At 47.8% G+C, this 22,369-nt stretch overlaps 2 protein-coding genes across 4 annotated transcripts in view; both read left to right on the forward strand.

Moving 5' to 3' along the window:
- The window catches only part of LOC142200973 (LIM zinc-binding domain-containing Nebulette), a 183,808-nt gene that overhangs the window by 77,729 nt on the left and 83,710 nt on the right, over positions 1–22,369 (forward strand). The window lies entirely within an intron of this gene.
- Positions 3,224–22,369, forward strand: part of LOC142201101 (uncharacterized) — an 81,651-nt gene continuing 62,505 nt past the window's right edge. Inside the window, exons 1-2 of the mRNA XM_075271929.1 lie at positions 3,224–3,263; positions 3,500–3,652. Of these exons, the coding sequence (XP_075128030.1) occupies positions 3,224–3,263; positions 3,500–3,652 (193 nt within the window). The remainder of the gene's footprint in view (positions 3,264–3,499; positions 3,653–22,369) is intronic.

Below are 22,369 nucleotides of genomic sequence, written 5' to 3' on the forward strand. Positions count from 1 at the left end.
AGTTTATGGGCAAGGGGGATATCGTCACTCCTTGGGGAGAGACCACCATATAGGTGTGTGGAGACTTATTAAGCCTTTAGCACTCCACTTTGCAAGGGACCATGGGAAAAATATGCAAATCTGTCTTCCATGATGCAATTAGGAAGTCAGGAGCCTCAGTATTGCAAACCAATAGAGGGCGCTCACTGGAATGTGCAAGCCTGTCTTCCCTGATGTAATTAGGAAGACAGAATCTCAGTGATATGGCCCAATAAAGGCTGCTCCCTTTAACATCATGCTCGACCTTCCAAGAGGCCTTTGTTTTGCAATGACGCTGGGAGTATTACCAGGTATAGTCTCTCAACCGAGGACGACCATTTCGATGTTATTGCATCTCATCAGCCCGGTGTAGAGAGTTGTACCTGACTCACCAGTTAGACCCTACAAGGGACATAAAAGATATGTTTTATCTTCTGTTTCTTGAAACAAATATTACCTGCCCTCTGTTTTTAATCAATTTTTAAGAATTGGATAGTCTTCCAGAAGATTAACTTAAAGCAGATGACCTTGAATGAGACTGGAGGCCTCAGAGGACGTGTTGTAGCCTAGTCTGGTAAGATAAGATCTTGTATTTCTTCAACGGCTTCAAAAGGTAAATGAAATGTAATCCATTACATCAGGTAATATTATACCATCATTTGTCCATTCCAACCGGGGAATATTAGCATTGAAATTGAGTGTCTGACCTTACGGATCTACACAATTTTCATTGGGACACACTGTGGGCCCTGATCTTGGCTGGTGAGGTCTGGCATCTTCTGCCTGACATAACTTGCCAAGTCTGTAGGGAGTAAGTCCCTGCCACTTCTCAGACTACTCTATATACTAAAACATTGCGCATGTTAAAATCCAATGGCCATCTTTTCGCCCAACAACTTTTGTTGGAGGAAAGTCGGCAGATTTTCATACAAATTACATGGATGTCCAATCCCAATGAAACAGGCATGTTTGGCCAATAAGAATTTGTTTGGTATCATCTGATTTTTTAGGATAAAAGAGCCTCCATCCTCATGTCTCAGTCCATATTTAGTGTGTTGGCTCTATATAGCCCTACGTTCTATATTTAATGGATCATCTCCAGAAGTCAACCGATGTGTCTCAACTATGTTCCTTCGTAAAACTGTACTATTGTTTGTGGCCAATACTTTTTGGAATAGACTTGAAGATATTATATATACACTTGACAAGGTAGACTGAATGTGCAAGATATTACATTGTACAGATGATAGCCACCCCCAAATGGATATGAAGAACTAACATGTCCTGTGACCATAAGACATGGCAATAAAGTAATGTACTCCGAGTAGGGTTGAGTGATCGGGATCGAAAAAGATAGGATGCCGATCGGCGATCAAGCAAATTTCATGATCAGGATCGACTGAAAAATGATCGGAAATCGGATCTTGAAATCTCAAGATTGACTCAACTCCAAAAGTGACTTTTCCCATAGAGAACCATTGACTAGGGTTGAGCGATCGGGATCAGGAAAGATCGGATCCTGATCGGCGATCGAGCAAATTTCACAATCGGGATTGGCTGGAAAATGATCGGATATCGGATTTTAAAATTGATCCTGAAATCTCAAGATCAGCTCAACCCTAACTCCGAGCGATACATTTGTGCAATAGTCTATACTAGTCATTACTACAAGTACTATTATTACTACCACTCTTATTTCTTTGACCCCAAATGTCATGTATATAGCTAATTTTGCACAACTCCTTAAAGAGGACCTTTCATCAGATTGGGCACAGGCAGTTCTATATACTGCTGGAAAGCTGACAGTGTGCTGAATTCAGCACACTGTCGGCTTTCCCGATCTGTGCCCCGGGTAAAGTCCCGGTACCGGTCCCGGTACCGTAGCGCTTTACAGTCAGAAGGGCGTTTCTGACACTTAGCCAGGGACGCCCTTCTGCCCAGCAGCGCCTATCGCGCTGTGCAGTGTGAGTGGGGAGGAACGCCCCCTCCCTCTACTCACAGTGCTAGTCCATAGACGAGTATTATCAGGAGGGGAGGGGGCGTTCCTCCCCACTCACACTGTACAGCGCGATAGGCGCTGCTGGGCAGAAGGGCGTCCCTGGCTAACTGTCAGAAACACCCTTCTGACTATAAAGAGCTACGGTACCGGGACCTATAGCACTTTACCCGGGGCACAGATCGGGAAAGCCGACAGTGCGCTGAATTCAGCGCACTGTCAGCTTTCCAGCAGTATATAACACTGTATGTGCCCAATCTGATGAAAGGTCCTCTTTAAAACACTTAAAGGGAGTCTCTCACCAGAACCCACCACATTACCCCAGCTAGATAGGTTATTGGCTTCTGAATCAAACAATGTGTTCCCCTTGCAATTTATTGCCTCCATGGCTGATTTTTCAATATGCAAATAAGTGCTTTGGGGCAATGAGGGTGTTGAGCGTTCCTTATCTTTTTGGAGGAATGAGGGAGGCCCTATTGTTCCAAAGAGCTAATTTGTATGTGGACAACATGGCGATATTTGGCAATGGAGGCATCAATACACAAGGGGGAACAGAACCTAACGTATCTATCTGTGGGGCTGGATTGATATGCTGGGTTCTGCTGACAGACTCCCTTTCTATAGTACTGTAGACTACTACTTATCTAGGTTTAGTTTTCTTTATCATCTTCCCCCTTTTTTGCAAGGTTTTGGATTTCTGATTGACCAACCATAGAGTATATCCAGCTGTGATCACAGTATGCTATACATAACACTACCCCTCTATACCGCACAGACTTGTTTTAGGTCCCAGGCAGTAGATATATCAGGGTAATGCTGCTCCCAGACATAATGAGAATATAGTTGTATCCTAGCCGTGTATCTGGCAGGGAACAGAAAAGTCTTTGACTATAACTGAATAGACCGCGATTCAATATTCCGCCACTCGATCTGCAATATCTCCTGACACCAATGCAGAATTTCTTGGCCACTGGCAGTAGTGATGAAAGGTACAATGTAAAAAGCTGTATTCCTTTCTAGCTCAGGATTTCGGGAGACAATTCTTAGTGTCTTGTAGCAGCAGAGTTGCCGCTTCCAACAACCAGTAGCGCTGTCTTTATTACAGCCCCTTCTTCTTCATCTTCTTGTTCCAGAAGGAGACATCAGAAAGCAGCCATAAGTGGAAAGGCAAGGACTGAAAGGAAATAATTGTCCCGGTCCTCCTGTGATATGGCCAAACTCAAAAGGGACACCTGGCAAGGTTTAGGAGGTAAGGAAATGAGATCTACTTGAGAAAATAAGTCGATGGTTTCCAGGGGAATGCTGCCGCTGAAAGCAAACTCTCGTGAACTAAATGGGTCTATTGTACTGGGAATGTCCTTTGTGCTCTCCCGGTAGCTCTGCTGAATTTTAAGATGCGGTGTCTTATTTTCTCAATCTGGCAAACAGTGGATCTCAAAGGCTTCGATTGTGTCACTTGCACTTTGTATGTTTCTCTTGTTGCAGTGGTGGATGAAATAGAAAAGGCAGAAAGCAGCGGCGTGCCAAAGGACTGTCATTACGATCACAATGATGACACTTTATTTCAAGACCATTTCGTTGATACTTGTCTTAAAGTGTACCCACCATCTAGGCAGCGTAGAAAGACGTCTTCTGGAAGTGAGATCTAGACAGAACCTTGCCTTTCCTAGATAAAATGTGACATTGATATCATTAACGTGCTCCAACATCTGGGGAGAGCTTGGTGTGGCCTCCAATGTGTAGGCGACCATCCAAAATAATGGACAATATACTATATGGTCCAGGAAAGGGAAACCTAAGACGTATGACTGCCATAGACCTAGTAGGTTATATGGACAGGGGTTATAAAGATGGGACAACCCAAATGATGGGACATGGTTGGTGTTCCACTATTGTATTAAAACATTTGGAGATTCTATAAATCTGTATGGAAGGGACCCTCTTGGCCCTAAAGCTGTATTTGATCACATCCAACTCAAAGATGACCTTTTACCACCTCCACTAAATCCAATTATTTGCGTCACTTAATAGGTGCCCCTTCACTGATTCCACCACAGTTGGATTTTTTTCTCTATCCCTCACCATTCCCAAGAAATCAGTGCAGGTAGTTTTGTTGCCCAATATTCTACTTAGGCCCTCTACAGTCAAGTGGGCATGGTCATTGACATCACTTACTTGACAATATAGAGCCCAATTAGCAGATCATTCAACGAAATTAACAGCACTAATTGCTCAGGAACGGTGGGGGCTAGAGCAAAAATTCCAACTGTAGCGGAATCCAAGGAGCGGCGTCTACACTGTCTACCAATAAGTATTTGGACCCCTGCGGTAGAATAGAAAAACCACATTTCTTCCTATCCAATAGTTGGTAGACCCCAGCAGATGCTTCCTTACGGATGGTATTGAGCGACACAATACTCCCGGATGCCTGGTGACACTCCTGGTGTATGTGAGCCATCGGTTGGGTGCGGTTTCTCTGCCCAGCACTTGTCAGTCTCTATCTCCCAGTTTCGGGGGTCTGCCGACTCGGGACACATTACAACAATCACCGTTCACCTTCTACTTCGTAATCACATAGGTCACTGTCGATTTTGGGTAATTCAGTTCGCTCGCTATGTCCCTTAAGGAGCGACCATTTCTGTGGTACCCCACAATTACCCCTTTCTCGAAATCGGACACCTCTGCACTTCATGGCATCTTGTATACGACTAATGCCAATGCTGTTTCCTATTTAATGGCAGAAGGCGTGACGCACATCACGACCGCAGATATCTTCATTTGTATGGGTGTCCAAATGCTTATTGGTAGACAGACAGTGTATTACAGAAGCCCAAAGTATTTCAATCCCCTACAGCACCACTACAGGTGGATTGAAGCATTGCATACAGCAGGACAGACAAATCTTTGACCAGTTCCCCATTTTTTCCAAGAGATAAGGGTCTAGATCAGGGGACCCCTCAGAATTCCCTAAATAATTATATTGAAATTAATTTTCTAAATGGGACCACCTCTTTAAGCATGTAATCTGGTTTGGCGCTATGAGTTAATAGAGGAGGGTAGGTTCCGAATTCATATAATCAGAATGACAACAAATAAGATCATTTGTCCTGGAGGAATCAGCAGATTATTGATTTTAATGACAATTGTGTAATTCTTCTATTTACCTGCGGGGGTGCTGCTGGGGAATTCAACACTTTTTGCTGGATTTCCCTACAACTTGCTGCCTACTGCCAAAGAACAGAGAGCTTTTAAAATGATTGGTATAAAAAAAAAATTGTGCCAAAGTCGAGTGCCAGAAATCTGTTTTTAACAGTAAGGAATGACTTTCCTGAACTGAATTCTCTAACACTTCTCAATGTGACAAGCTAAAATATAGTGAAGTGAGCTAATTGCAGATATGAGACTTTACGCCAAGTTTGATATGAGGAACAGCTTTTCCCCCCAGGCTGCCTGACATACGGTATATTTAGAAGAACATATATTGGTTTTGAGCACTTTCCAATATGCCTGGAGAAATGTATGTATCATTGAATTATTAAACAAGTACTAACAGGGCTAATGTGATCACTTTGTCCACATTCACACAAGTTTTTGTACTGATAATATCTATCTATCTTCTATCTATCTATCTATCATCTATCTCCTATCTATCTATCTATCTATCTATCTATCTATCTATCTATCTCCTATCTATCTATCTATCTATCTATCTATCTATCTATCTATTATCTATCTATCTATCTATCTATCTATCTCCTATCTATCTATCTATCTATCATCTATCTATCTATCTATCTATCTATCTATCTATCTATCGTTCTATCTATCTATCTATCTATCATCTCCTATCTATCTATCTATCTATCTATCTATCTATCTATCTCCTATCTATCTATCTATCTATCTATCTATCTATCTATTATCTATCTATCTATCTATCTATCTATCTATCTATCTAACTATCTATCTATCTATTATCTATCTATCTATCTATCTATCTATCTATTATCTATCTATCTATACTATCTATCTATTATCTATCTATCTATTATCTATCTATCTATCTATCTATCTATCTATCTATCTATCTATCTATCATATCTACATTTAATTTATGAGCTAGATTAGCTTTTTATTGCAATCCAATATGGAACCTCAGGCTCAGATACATCTCCTTATATCATCTTTATTATAGTACTGCCTAATATAGCCCACAGTGTCAATAAAAAACTGAACAGTCATTTCTTGAAGTTGTATTGGAAGCAAGAAATATGGGCAAGCGTAAGGATTTGGCAGAATTTTCTCTTCATTTTCCGCTGCCGTATTTGGTTGCAGGATTGTGGTGACGGGATGCCAGTGCGGTGCATGGACATTCTATGAATGGGCCTATTTGGCAGGGACTTCCAAGCCACGGAATCTATGGCAAGATTGGGCAGGACGCTGATTTTATCTGCTTCCTACTGCCATCTCTGCTTCCCATTGGAAGGAAGAATGGTCAAATGGTGCCATATAACCTCCCCTAACGTTTATAGAGGAAAACATCTCCACTATGGAAAGGCAGCTACGCAGGGTGTACGGGATGTTCATTGGAAACTTTGGCAACTATCTGGCTGTGTTATTAGGATGTTTTTGTTACATGAGCATTGTATGACTTTATTTTGGTAAAATAGGGATCTTTAAAGGGGTTCTGTCATTAAAATCACATTTTTTCTTGATCACACATAGGAATAGCCTTAAGAAAGGTTATTCTTCTCCTACCTTTAGATGTCTTCTCCACACCATCGTTCAGTAGAAATCCTGGTTTTCGTCTGTATGCAAATGAGTTCTCTCACAGCACTGGGGGTGTCCCCAATGCTGCGAGAGAACTCTCCAGCGCCGCCTCCATCTTCTTCAGGACCGACCTCTCTGCACGCCTTCTTCCACAGCTTGGTTCAAACTTCTAGGCTTCAGGCAGAGCTGACTGTGCATGCCTGCAGCCACAAGAAAAATGCCCGCTTACACAGTAAGCTGTGTAAGCGGCCTATTCTTGCGACCGCTTACACAGTAAACTGGTGTATGCGGCCATTTTCTTGTGGCCTGTGGGCATGCACAATCAGCTCTACCTGAGGCTTGAGGCCTAGAAGTTTGAACCCAGCTCCGGAAGAAGACGCACAGAGAGGCCGTTCCTGAGGAAGATGGAGGCGGCGCTGGAGATTTTTCTAGCAGCATTGGCGACTCCCCCAGTGCTGCGAGATAACTCATTTACATACAGACAAAAACCTGGATTTCTACGAAATGGCAGCACGGAGAAGACATCTAAAGCTAGATGAAGAATAACCTTTCTTAAGGCTATTCCTACGTGTGATCGAGAAAAAATGTTTTTATTGATAGAATCCCTTTAAGTATTGCCTCTACCCCTGGAACACGCTGCTGGAGTGTTACTGCCCACTTTGGAGTATATATATATATATATATATATATATATATATATATATATATATATATATATATATATATATTTCACATACATCACAACTATATCATGCCATGCCTAAATCTATTTTATTTATTATTATTTTATTATTATTATTATTATTATTATTTATTTTTATTTTATTCCTGAATTCTAACTCAGCAAACCTCAGTTATATATATATCTAGGTGACTCATAAATCCCAGCAATGTGACACGAGGCCTGCACCATTACCTCAGTCTTGGCAGTGTTTGTCTCCAGCTCTCGCCCCGTACCTGCCGACTTGGAATGACCTCCACGTTCTACGCGCCAAATTGGTCACAGTCGCTGTTCAGATTAAGGCTGCCGCAGGCAATCAAAAACCCAGCAGGCCTTACAATAGGACGAGCGCTCATTCCACCCTGGAACCAGCATGGCAGCTTAGGACGACTGCACATAGTTGTAGAGCGGTTACTTTACACGCACGTGTCGTTGTTCTTGCAGTCACCGGCTGATTTATAAGCGTGTATGGCGGTTATACACAGGGTACGGTATCTGCTGTGGTCGTAGAATAGACACGATGACATTTTATTACATTGGTGATAAAACAGTCTACATGTACAGGTCGGATGGCACATGGGGATGGTATCCGCGTCCTGTCCTTGCCGTCCACTACAGGCCGCAAAACGGACATGTTCACTTTCCCACACATGGATCATTCATAATACATGCTTGTGTGTATAAGGCCATAAGAAATTTATGTAGTATTCGCATTTTATGTGGATTAATTCTGCTAACTTAGCTGCCATGTTATACAGTCTCAGTCATAGCCTCTCTCATACATAGGACCAATCCTAGACACTGGAAACCTCTCTAGTGACCTGCTTGTGCCTTCATCACTAAGTCAATACTACCATTACATAAAGGCAGGGGTGAACCTACCCTCTCTGTTGCCTGAAGTGAACTATGGAAAGGCACCCCTGCCAAAAATAGATACCTGTAAGAGGGTGAAACAGCCCCTGTGTAGTGAATGTGCAATGTGTAATTGAGTTGGTGTTTTCATAACCTGACATTTTGTTGTTTGACCTCAAGAGGTCGCTGTTGCGAGATAACAAGTAAAAGGAAAAAGGCTGTATGCCCCTGGAAGATTGATGTGGAGACCCTGATCATTGGAGGAAGGTTCTAGGAGCCATTTTGAGTCAGAGTGTGCTGGACTCTAGAGGAGAAGAGAGAGCTGCGGAGACATCACTGTGCCGAGAGGGTCCTTAGAGGGAGAAGCCACAGCAAGAATAGCTGAGGATTTGAGACTTTCAGAGTCTGTCCAGACACCATCCTAAGGAGAAGATTACTGTCAGAGACTTGGCTGAGAAGTGAGACTGCCAGTGAGACCGCATGCTGTCCGAGGAGCTCCTCTTCACCCTGATGCTAACAGAGACTAAAAGGTACCCAACAGAAGTAAGCGTGCACGCACCACACTGCAAGTTTGGCACCATATTGCTGTGACTGAGTAAAAAGCCTGTAGTTAGTTAGTTAGGTATAATCATCACCCCAGGCTGCAATACATGAGTCCCCCTTTGACAACAATAACAAAGGATTAAGTCCCGCCCTTCCTATTTCCGGTCGAAGATCTCTTTCCGGTTTTGAGAGTTTGCCATGTCTAGCAGGGGTATAGGCATACTGTTTCGTGGTTACGACGAGCCTGCTGCAGAACCTCATTTGCTAAATGCTATACAGTATATATATTCATTTGCCGAATGCTATATATATGTATAGCATTCGGCAAATGAACACTGATTCTGCAGCAGGCACGTCCTTGCTACAGGCAGGCAAGAGTTTTTCTCATTGGAATGAATAGTCCGATGTTAGACTCCGCCTCCTCAGACGAGCCTCTGGCAGAACCAGCGTTGATTGGCCAAATCACTGGCAACTGGCCAATCAACGCTGGTCTATTCATTTCAATGAGAAAAAGTCAACTGGTAACAGCATACTTACCTGCTCGTAGCAAGGACGAGCCTGCTACACAATCAGCCTTCATTTGCCGAATGCTATACACTGTATAGCATTCAGAAAATGAGGTTCTGCAGCAGGCTCGTCGTAACCCGAGGACCATACCCTGAAGTACATACCCAGCCCTGGTTAATTCACTAAGGAACAGGAAGTCTTCTTGCCGCCCTTCCATTGCGCATGTGCCAACCGGAAGTTCGCAGGGGGACTCATGTATACTGGTGAACTATCTACCTGTCTGGTAAAAGGACTAAGTCACAGAGGATTTCTACAGAGTTATATCTCCCAGAGAGGGACTTGTAAGGAAGTCTGGGAGCAACATTTAGTTTAACTTTACACTGTTTGGCTTGCAAGCTAACTAACCATTATACCTGCTTAGTTGTACTTGGTTTGGGGGGAATTTAGTAGTATTGTGATAAGATTGTAAACCCTGGTGTTACACCGCCGGATGCCTGTGTCACACACACTGAATTGTTCCTGTGTAATAGGGTAATAACAGGTAACAGGCAGCTGCATAGGCGCAGCCTGCAGGTAGGTAACAGCTTGGAGTATATTGAAGGCCACACTAGTGGGCACCGTGCTGTATAACACCAGGGTCCCAGCCTCTAGGCTGTGTAAATGTAATACCTGGGAGTGTTCTTTTGGACAAAAGAGGTTATCTAAACTCAGTAAAGTCCTATCTTGGTTAAATTGAATTGGACTCACTTCCTTTGTTCGTGACTTCGCTGTATCCTCGGGAGCCCACCTCGGTACACGGCTTACAACTTGGCGTAGTCGGCAGGATACAGCGACCCTCATGGACGGGAATGTGGCGGGAGAGAATCCCCTGGCACCAGCTGTGGTGGTCCAGGGTGCCCCTGCACAGCAAGCCCCAGCGCTGGTAATGCCGGCCCAAGTGGGGTACTTATCGGCCGGAGCACTAATGCAGCATCTGCCAAAGTTTGACGGTAATAATATGACGTTGCAGGACTGGACTGAAAGGGTACGAAGTATAGTTAGACTGAGCAACCTGATACCGGAACTGCGTGCAGAGATAGCATTAGGGGCCCTAGAAGGTGACGCTAGACGGACAGCGATGGTACGGCCTGAATCGGAAAGAGACACTTTAGAAAAAATATTTGCTCTGCTAGAGGGAGCTCAGGGAGGGCGTGCCAAGGTAGCGCAGTTGCGGAGCAACTTCTTCAATCGGTCACAGAGGGAGGGTGAGACTTTAACGCAATACTCTAACGCCTTACAAGAGATGCTGAATGAAGTGCAGCGACGGGACTCAGAGGCTATGGGAGCCTTCAAAGAAGTGGACCGGCTGCTACGAGATCAATTCATCCTAGGGTTATCCAATAAGTTGTTACAGGATAAACTGCAAGAGATGATCCGGGCAGATGCCAACCTGACGTTCTATAATGTTTACCTGGCTGCTGTAGAGAGGGAAGAAGCGCCCGTGGCTGTGAATGTGAAGGCTGTGAGTAGCACCCAAGTGACAGGGACCCGAGGAGGTCCTGAAGACCCAGGGTCCTTAAAGGATGTAGTCCAGGCTCTACGGGCAGAAATGAGAGAACTCCGACTGGAGGTGTCCCAGATACGAGCAGGTCAATCCATGGTTCCAGAAATGACCGCATTGTCCTACTCTCCCCCGCTGAGAGTACACCGTGGCCGAGGACCCACCAACCGAGGCTCATCAGCTGGGCAGGGATCAAGGGGACCCCTCTGCTGGAGTTGCAGACAGTATGGCCATATCGCCAGAGAGTGTAAGGGGGAGGTGGAACCCGAGCCGGCTTTAAACTCCCGACCGCCGCAGTAACGGGGCGTTCTGTGGCGGTTCACCAACAATCAAGCCCCGTACGTGATGAATGCGACCTATATGCTAGCAGCCCCGTTATGGAAGCTGAGCTGGAGGGCCAGAAGGTACGCTGCTTAGTTGATACTGGATCGGAGTGCACCCTGATGCCCCTGGAGTTCTTCGAGAGACACTTCGGACATATGATGGAGCCAGAGGATGGAAGTGTCATCCGGTTGATAGCTGCCAACAATGATGCGATGGACGTACAAGGGATCGTCTGGATGCGGGTCCGGCTATTTGGGCAAGACATTGGCAAAAAGGGGATCGTGCTGATAGACCATCCGTCCAGGAGAGGACTCGATGTGACGCTGGGCATGAACGTGCTGAGAGACCTAGATCATCACCTTTATGCAAAGGAAGGACCTAAATACTGGCAGCGGGCCACCACACACCGGCCGACTCAGAAGGTCCTACAGCAGATGGTGAGGAGCTGTAGTTTGCAGAAGAGCACCATGGCAGGGCGCTCCATTGGATACGTGAAGGTGCCGCTGAGTGCCCCAATGAAGATTCCACCGCGACAGGAAAATATTGTGATGCTTCCGGTGGGGGCTGGACGACCATTAAATGGACTAGAGGTCTTGATAGAGCCTGCCCTGCAGGGAGAAACGCAGACCCGCCCTCTGGTAGCCCGAGCACTTGCCACTGTGAAGGATGGGTGTGTGCCTATACGCTGTCTCAACGTTCTGGACAGTGAGTTGTTCGTGCCTGGGAATACCCTGCTGGCTGAAGTTCACGTGCCCGGGGGTGACATCCTTCGCCGGAAGAGCTTCACGTTGCAGCCTGATGGGAGGTCGTCTTGAACCTATGCTGTGAAGGTCCAGCAAAGCCAGGCTCCAACGGCAGAGTGGAATGGCCAAGTGATCATGTCTCTGATGGGAGTAGATCGCCGGTCTCTGACCCCGGGACAACAGAAGCTTCTGGAGGACACTCTGTGGGAATTCCAGGAGGCGTTTTCAAGACACGATGAAGACTTTGGGTGTGCTACCGCCATTGAACACGAAATCCCCACTGGCGACGCTGCGCCTATTCGGGAGCGGTATAGGCAGATTCCCCCCAAGATGTATCAGGAGGTGAAAGAAATGGTGGCTAGCATGCTGGAGAATCAAGTGATCCAGGAGAGTAAGAGCCCATGGGCTGCTCCGGTGGTCTTGGTGCGGAAGAAAGACGGAAGTCTCCGTTTCTGCGTAGATTACCGGAAACTAAATGCTAAGACCGTCCGTGATGCATACCCCCTTCCACGGATTGAAGAGTCACTATCCTCCCTCGGTCATGCCAAGTATTTCTCAACGCTTGACTTGGCCAGTGGATATTGGCAAGTGCCAGTGGCCGAAAAGGACAAGGCCAAGACAGCGTTTATCTTACCCATGGGACTCTATGAGTTTAACAGAATGCCTTTCGGTCTGTCCAATGCCCCAGGGACATTTCAGCGGTTGATGGAGCTCTGTTTGGGTGACCTAAACTTTGAGTCGGTATTGATATATTTGGATGACGTTGTAGTGTTTGGGTCCTCATTTGAAGATCATCTCGAAAAGCTGCGGCAGGTCCTAGGGCGATTGCGTGATCATGGGCTAAAAATCAAGCCCAAGAAGTGTCAACTATTCCAGCAGCGAATAGAGTACTTGGGACATGTAGTCACTCCGGAAGGGGTACAACCTGCGCCCAGCAAGGTGGAGGCCGTCCAGAAGTGGCCCCAACCAAGAACCCTGCGTGAAGTACAAGCCTTTCTAGGGTTGGCCGGTTATTACAGGAGATTCATACCCAAGTTCTCTCATCGGGCTGGCCCCCTAAATGAACTACTGAGAGGCACAGCTGGTGGACCCAAGAATCGCCCCATTGAGTGGGGGCCACGACAGCAAGAAGCCTTTGAGGGGTTAAAGAAAGCTCTGACCAGTACCCCGATCCTGGCCTATGCACAGTTTGATAAGCCATTCCTGTTGTACATCGATGGAAGTCTACATGGTCTGGGAGCTGTGCTATCTCAAGTTCAAGATGGACGTGAGAGGGTGATTGCCTATGGCAGCCAGTCCTTAAGGGAGTCAGAGCGTAACCCCGACAACTACAGCTCCTTTAAGTTGGAGCTATTGGCACTTGTATGGGCCATGACTGAAAGATTCACAGAGTATCTGACGGGTGCAGAAGTGATTGTGATGACGGACAATAACCCTTTAGCACACTTAGAGAACGCTAAGTTAGGTGCCCTTGAGCAGAGGTGGATGTCCCGCCTTTCCAAGTATCAATACCGTATCCAGTTCCGATCAGGGAGAGAGAATGGCAACGCTGATGCCCTCTCCCGAGTCCCTGTGGGGTTGCCAACCAAGAGTGGAGAGGAAGGGCTAGAAGACAGTGAAATCCCACACCTCGGCAGAATACCGCCATTCCAGAACATAACCCATTCAAGTGGGGTGGCTTCAGGGATGCCGATGGTGCTGGGGAAGACATTGGAAGATTGGGAAAGGGTTCAAAATAGCTGTCCGGACCTATGTAAAGTGAAAGAGTGGATCCGGACTAAGATCTGGCCACGGCCGAATGAGCGGGCTAGCTTAACCCAAGAGGGTCAGAAGTTACTGAGACAGTGGGATAAGCTGGTTGTCATCCAAGGACTCCTATGTCGGACCATATACATACAGTCAGAGCTGCAACACCGGCAACAGATTGTCATCCCGATGTCATTGGGACCAGTAGCCGCTCAGGAAGCCCATGAGAGTGGGGCCCATTTTGGGAGTGCCAAAACGTACCAATGGCTCCAACGATTTGTGTATTGCCCAGATTTGGGAAAGATGGTGACCAAGGCATGTCTTCAATGTCGGTCCTGCGGGCTGAGTAAAAGTCCCGAACAACGTGCCCCTGTACAAACTATTCAAACATCTGCCCCCCTGCAAATTCTAATGATTGATTATGTACAGATTGGGTACTCTACCTCAGGACATTCTTACTGTTTGGTTATGACGGACCATTTTACAAAGTATGCAGTAGCTGTACCCACCAGAGATCAGACGGCTGAATCCGCTGCCGAAGCGGTCTGCAAACACTTTATACAAGTGTTTGGGTGTCCACAGAAAATCCATTCAGATCAGGGGGCGTGCTTTCAGGGGGCTTTGATGAGTGAATTGTATCAACTCTATGGGATCGAACGTTCTCGCACGACCCCATATCATCCACAGGGGAACGGGGCATGCGAGCGGTTCAACCGCACCTTGATACAGATGTTGCGGACGCTAGAGGATAGTCAAAAAGCTCGGTGGCCAGAGTATCTACCTGAACTGATGTGGGCCTATAACAATAGAGTACACAACACCACTGGTTACTCTCCACACATGTTGATGTTTGGGAGGGCAGGTCAAGAGATTGAGGATCTCCACATGCCAGATCCAATGCAGCCTCCTCCAAGGAGCACTACCGCATGGGCGCAAGAACACCGTCGCCGACTGAGAGCAGTACATAAGGTTGTGGGCGAACGCATGAGACAAATAGTACACCCCAACCCAGGGCCGGTGCAGAGGGATGAGTACGCCCCAGGTGATCGTGTGATTGTCAGGGCCAAGAGGCCAACGGGAAAATTGGATGGGCGGTGGGAGGCGGTACCATATGTTGTGAAGCAAAAGGTAGACCCTGATATTCCAGTGTATGAGGTACAGCCAGTAGGGACTGGAGGACCCTCAAGGAACCTTCACCGTAACATGTTAAGACGCTGCAATTTTGAACACTCGGTGGCTGACGAGGTGGTACAGGCTCCTAGCATTGTTACCAGGGAAACCCCCTTAGACGATGAGTGGTGGGTTGTCCCTGCCCCAGCCGATCCAGGGAACCAAGTCGAGTCTAGTTTGCCGCCCAGGGAGGGAGTTGTACAACCTGCAGAACAGCCATTATTGGGTGTGCCGGGTGCCCCTGATTCTGTGACTCTGCGTAGGACAGCCAGGTCCAATGCTGGGGTACCCCCACAGCGCTATGCGCAAGATGAGTTTATATGGGAAAGGTTGCCAGGGACGTCAACCTCTAGTGGGGTGGCATGTAGGAGGGTGAAACAGCCCCTGTGTAGTGAATGTGCAATGTGTAATTGAGTTGGTGTTTTCATAACCTGACATTTTGTTGTTTGACCACAAGAGGTCGCTGTTGCGAGATAACAAGTAAAAGGAAAAAGGCTGTATGCCCCTGGAAGATTGATGTGGAGACCCTGATCGTTGGAGGAAGGTTCTAGGAGCCATTTTGAGTCAGAGTGTGCTGGACTCTAGAGGAGAAGAGAGAGCTGTGGAGACATCACTGTGCAGAGAGGGTCCTTGGAGGGAGAAGCCACAGCAAGAATAGCTGTGGATTTGAGACTTTCAGAGTCTGTCCAGACACCATCCTAAGGAGAAGATTACTGTCAGAGACTTGGCTGAGAAGTGAGACTGTCAGTGAGACCGCATGCTGTCCAAGGAGCTCCTCTTCACCCTGATGCTAACAGAGACTAAAAGGTACCCAACAGAAGTAAGCGTGCACACACCACACTGCAAGTTTTGCACCATATTGCTGGGACTGAGTAAAAAGTCTGTAGTTAGTTAGTTAGGTATAATCATCACCCCAGGCTGCAATACTGGTGAACTATCTACCTGTCTGGTAAAAGGACTAAGTCACAGAGGATTTCTACAGAGTTATATCTCCCAGAGAGGGACTTGTAAGGAAGTCTGGGAGCAACATTTAGTTTAACTTCACACTGTTTGGCTTGCAAGCTAACTAACCATTATACCTGCTTAGTTGTACTTGGTTTGGGGGGAATTTAGTAGTATTGTGATAAGATTGTAAACCCTGGTGTTACACCGCCGGATGCCTGTGTCACACACACTGAATTGTTCCTGTGTAATAGGGTAATAACAGGTAACAGGCAGCTGCATAGGCGCAGCCTGCAGGTAGGTAACAGCTTGGAGTATATTGAAGGCCACACTAGTGGGCACCGGGCTGTATAACACCAGGGTCCCAGCCTCTAGGCCAGTGATGGCGAACCTTTTTGAGACCGAGTGCCTAAACTGCAACCCAAAACCAAATAAATTATCACGGAGTGCCAACACGGCAATTTAACCTTAAAACTCTGTGGGTCCACAATTGCGGACCCACAAATTACAGTCATGTGACTGGGGCTTTACAGATCTTGTACTGAAAGGTAAAGGTCTCTGCATTCTGTACTTTTAAACAATTAATTTTCACTATTTACATTGCACAGGATCTGTTTTATAGTTTACCGTGCAATGTTATTACATCCTGTACTAATTTTACGTCTGCTATAAAACAAATACTGTGTGATATACATAGTGAGGGGACCCCACACAGTACAATCTGCCCCTCAGTGGCCCCCCACACAGTACAATCTGGCCCACAGTGGCCCCCACACAGGATTATACCTGTATACTCCACAGTAGCCCCCTCCCACACAGCATGAACTGGTCCACAGTAGCCCCCTCCCACACAGCATGAACTGGTCCACAGTAGCCCCCTCCCACACAACATGAACTGGTCCACAGTAGCCCCCTCCCACACAACATGAACTGGTCCACAGTAGCCCCCTCCCACACAACATGAACTGGTCCACAGTAGCCCCCTCCCACACAACATGAAATGGTCCAGAGTAGCCCCCTCCCACACAACATGAAATGGTCCACAGTAGCCCCCTCCCACACAACATGAAATGGTCCAGAGTAGCCCCCTCCCACACAACATGAAATGGTCCACAGTAGCCCCCTCCCACAGAGCATGAAAGATCCACAGTAGCCCCCTCCTACACAACATGAAATGGTCCACAGTAGCCCCCTCCCACACAACATGAAATGGTCCACAGTAGCCCCCTCCCACACAGCATGAAATGGTCCAGAGTAGCCCCCTCCCACACAACATGAACTGGTCCACAGTAGCCCCCTCCCACAGAGCATGAAAGATCCACAGTAGCCCCCTCCTACACAACATGAAATGGTCCACAGTAGCCCCCTCCCACACAACATGAAATGGTCCACAGTAGCCCCCTCCCACAGAGCATGAAAGATCCACAGTAGCCCCCTCCTACACAACATGAAATGGTCCACAGTAGCCCCCTCCCACACAACATGAAATGGTCCACAGTAGCCCCCTCCCACACAGCATGAAATGGTCCAGAGTAGCCCCCTCCCACACAACATGAACTGGTCCACAGTAGCCCCCTCCCACAGAGCATGAAAGATCCACAGTAGCCCCCTCCTACACAACATGAAATGGTCCACAGTAGCCCCCTCCCACACAACATGAAATGGTCCACAGTAGCCCCCTCCCACAGAGCATGAAAGATCCACAGTAGCCCCCTCCTACACAACATGAAATGGTCCACAGTAGCCCCCTCCCACACAGCATGAAATGGTCCAGAGTAGCCCCCTCCCACACAACATGAACTGGTCCACAGTAGCCCCCTCCCACAGAGCATGAAAGATCCACAGTAGCCCCCTCCTACACAACATGAAATGGTCCACAGTAGCCCCCTCCCACACAACATGAAATGGTCCACAGTAGCCCCCTCCCACACAGCATGAAATGGTCCAGAGTGGCCCCCTCCCACACAACATGAACTGGTCCACAGTAGCCCCCTCCCACACAGCATGAAAGATCCACAGTAGCAGCATAAAATGGTCCACAGTAGCCCCCTACCCGCACAGCATGAAAGTCTACAGTAGCCCCCTCCCACACAACATGAAAGGTCCACAGTAGCCCCCTCCCATACAGCATAAAATGGTCCACAGTAGCCCCCTACCCACACAGCATGAAAGTCTACAGTAGCCCCCTCCTACACAACATGAAATGTCTACCGTTGCCCCCCTCCCCTGACAGTGCAAACAAACACAATATAGTTACCTGAAGAGCTGCCGGGTGTTCTCTCTTCTGTTCACTGCGCGCGCTGATGACTTACGTCATCACTAGAGATGAGCGAACACTAAAATGTTCGAGGTTCGAAATTCGATTCGAACAGCCGCTCACTGTTCGAGTGTTCGAATGGGTTTCGAACCCCATTATAGTCTATGGGGAACATAAACTCGTTAAGGGGGAAACCCAAATTCGTGTCTGGAGGGTCACCAAGTCCACTATGACACCCCAGGAAATGATACCAACACCCTGGAATGACACTGGGACAGCAGGGGAAGCATGTCTGGGGGCATAAAAGTCACTTTATTTCATGGAAATCCCTGTCAGTTTGCGATTTTCGCAAGCTAACTTTTCCCCATAGAAATGCATTGGCCAGTGCTGATTGGCCAGAGTACGGAACTCGACCAATCAGCGCTGGCTCTGCTGGAGGAGGCGGAGTCTAAGATAGCTCCACACCAGTCTCCATTCAGGTCCGACCTTAGACTCCGCCTCCTCCGGCAGAGCCAGCGCTGATTGGCCGAAGGCTGGCCAATGCATTCCTATGCGAATGCAGACTTAGCAGTGCTGAGTCAGTTTTGCTCAACTACACATCTGATGCACACTCGGCACTGCTACATCAGATGTAGCAATCTGATGTAGCAGAGCCGAGGGTGCACTAGAACCCCTGTGCAAACTCAGTTCACGCTAATAGAATGCATTGGCCAGCGCTGATTGGCCAATGCATTCTATTAGCCCGATGAAGTAGAGCTGAATGTGTGTGCTAAGCACACACATTCAGCACTGCTTCATCAAGCCAATACAATGCATTAGCCAGTGCTGATTGGCCAGAGTACGGAATTCGGCCAATCAGCGCTGGCCAATGCATTCTATTAGCCCGATGAAGTAGAGCTGAATGTGTGTGCTAAGCACACACATTCAGCTCTACTTCATCGGGCTAATAGAATGCATTGGCCAGCGCTGATTGGCCAGAGTACGGAACTCGACCAATCAGCGCTGGCTCTGCTGGAGGAGGCGGAGTCTAAGGTCGGACCTGAATGGAGACTGGTGTGGAGCGATCTTAGACTCCGCCTCCTCCAGCAGAGCCAGCGCTGATTGGCCGAATTCCGTACTCTGGCCAATCAGCACTGGCTAATGCATTGTATTGGCGTGATGAAGCAGTGCTGAATGTGTGTGCTTAGCACACACATTCAGCTCTACTTCATCGGGCTAATAGAATGCATTGGCCAGCGCTGATTGGCCGAATTCCGTACTCTGGCCAATCAGTGCTGGCCAATGCATTCTATTAGCTTGATGAAGCAGAGTGTGCACAAGGGTTCAAGCGCACCCTCGGCTCTGATGTAGGAGAGCCGAGGGTGCACTTGAACCCTTGTGCACCCTCAGCTCTGCTACATCAGAGCCGAGGGTGCGCTTGAACCCTTGTGCACACTCTGCTTCATCAAGCTAATAGAATGCATTGGCCAGCGCTGATTGGCCAATGTATTCTATTAGCCTGATGAAGTAGAGCTGAATGTGTGTGCTAAGCACACACATTCAGCTCTACTTCATCGGGCTAATAGAATGCATTGGCCAGCGCTGATTGGCCAGAGTACGGAACTCGACCAATCAGCGCTGGCTCTGCTGGAGGAGGCGGAGTCTAAGATCGCTCCACACCAGTCTCCATTCAGGTCCGACCTTAGACTCCGCCTCCTCCAGCAGAGCCAGCGCTGATTGGCCGAATTCCGTACTCTGGCCAATCAGCACTGGCTAATGCATTGTATTGGCTTGATGAAGCAGTGCTGAATGTGTGTGCTTAGCACACACATTCAGCTCTACTTCATCGGGCTAATAGAATGCATTGGCCAATCAGCGCTGGCCAATGCATTCTATTAGCGTGAACTGAGTTTGCACAGGGGTTCTAGTGCACCCTCGGCTCTGCTACATCAGATTGCTACATCTGATGTAGCAGTGCCGAGTGTGCATCAGATGTGTAGTTGAGCAAAACTGACTCAGCACTGCTAAGTATGCATTCGCATAGGAATGCATTGGCCAGCCTTCGGCCAATCAGCGCTGGCTCTGCCGGAGGAGGCGGAGTCTAAGGTCGGACCTGAATGGAGACTGGTGTGGAGCGACCTTAGACTCCGCCTCCTCCAGCAGAGCCAGCGCTGATTGGCCGAATTCCGTACTCTGGCCAATCAGCACTGGCTAATGCATTGTATTGGCTTGATGAAGCAGTGCTGAATGTGTGTGCTTAGCACACACATTCAGCTCTACTTCATCGGGCTAATAGAATGCATTGGCCAATCAGCGCTGGCCAATGCATTCTATTAGCGTGAACTGAGTTTGCACAGGGGTTCTAGTGCACCCTCGGCTCTGCTACATCAGATTGCTACATCTGATGTAGCAGTGCCGAGTGTGCATCAGATGTGTAGTTGAGCAAAACTGACTCAGCACTGCTAAGTCTCTGCATTCGCATAGGAATGCATTGGCCAGCCTTCGGCCAATCAGCGCTGGCTCTGCCGGAGGAGGCGGAGTCTAAGGTCGGACCTGAATGGAGACTGGTGTGGAGCGATCTTAGACTCCGCCTCCTCCAGCAGAGCCAGCGCTGATTGGTCGAGTTCCGTACTCTGGCCAATCAGCGCTGGCCAATGCATTCTATTAGCCCGATGAAGTAGAGCTGAATGTGTGTGCTTAGCACACACATTCAGCTCTACTTCATCAGGCTAATAGAATACATTGGCCAATCAGCGCTGGCCAATGCATTCTATTAGCTTGATGAAGCAGAGTGTGCACAAGGGTTCAAGCGCACCCTCGGCTCTGATGTAGCAGAGCTGAGGGTGCACAAGGGTTCAAGTGCACCCTCGGCTCTCCTACATCAGAGCCGAGGGTGCGCTTGAACCCTTGTGCAGCCTCGGCTCTGCTACATCAGAGCCGAGGGTGCGCTTGAACCCTTGTGCACACTCTGCTTCATCAAGCTAATAGAATGCATTGGCCAGCACTGATTGGCCAGAGTACGGAATTCGGCCAATCAGCGCTGGCCAATGCATCCCTATGGGAAAAAGTTTATCTCACAAAAATCACAATTACACACCCGATAGAGCCCCAAAAAGTTATTTTTAATAACATTCCCCCCTAAATAAAGGTTATCCCTAGCTATCCCTGCCTGTACAGCTATCCCTGTCTCATAGTCACAAAGTTCACATTCTCATATGACCCGGATTTGAAATCCACTATTCGTCTAAAATGGAGGTCACCTGATTTCGGCAGCCAATGACTTTTTCCAATTTTTTTCAATGCCCCCAGTGTCGTAGTTCCTGTCCCACCTCCCCTGCGCTGTTATTGGTGCAAAAAAGGCGCCAGGGAAGGTGGGAGGGGAATCGAATTTTGGCGCACTTTACCACGTGGTGTTCGATTCGATTCGAACATGGCGAACACCCTGATATCCGATCGAACATGTGTTCGATAGAACACTGTTCGCTCATCTCTAGTCATCACGCCCGCGCTTGTTCAGAGGTCACACTCTGTAGTCAGTGTAGGCCGCGTAGTACGCGTGACCTACACTGAGCTACACTGACAGCTTTCAGCTGGATGCGCATTTGCACAACCAGCTGAAGGCAGCGATCGCTCACTAACGGGGAATCCTGCATCGGATTCGCCGTTAGTGAGCGATCAGGGCGACAGCACGCGTGCCAGCAGAGGGGGCTCTGCGTGCCCTCTCTGGCACGCGTGCCATAGGTTCGCCATCACTGCTCTAGGCTGTGTAAATGTAATACCTGGGAGTGTTCTTTTGGACAAAAGAGGTTATCTAAACTCAGTAAAGTCCTATCTTGGTTAAATTGAATTGGACTCACTTCCTTTGTTCGTGACTTTGCTGTATCCTGGGGAGCCCACCTTGGTACACGGCTTACATACCCAACCCGGCTATCTTTGATTGCATGATGGGGTCCCTGTAATTAAAATTGTAGGATACACTCCCCAATTTGGAGATCAAAAGCCCCCTTACTTGACCCCCACATGGTTTATGACACCTATACTCACCTATCCCTGTCACTCCGGTGCCCCAGACTACTGTCCAGTCTCAAGAGCACCCCAGGGCATTCCTGGCAGAAGTTCCCATAACATGTGACCACTGAGGTCCCGATTCCGTCCCTAAAGCTGCAGAGGTCAATGATTGACGTCAGCGGTCATGTGTGGTGGGGACTTCTGGGAGCACGGGGGGGCAGATAAGCATGTTTTTTTTTTTCCTGGTCAACCC

This window comes from Leptodactylus fuscus, chromosome 4 (genome assembly GCF_031893055.1).
Source record: "Leptodactylus fuscus isolate aLepFus1 chromosome 4, aLepFus1.hap2, whole genome shotgun sequence".
In the NCBI taxonomy this organism is placed as follows: Eukaryota; Metazoa; Chordata; class Amphibia; order Anura; family Leptodactylidae; genus Leptodactylus; species Leptodactylus fuscus.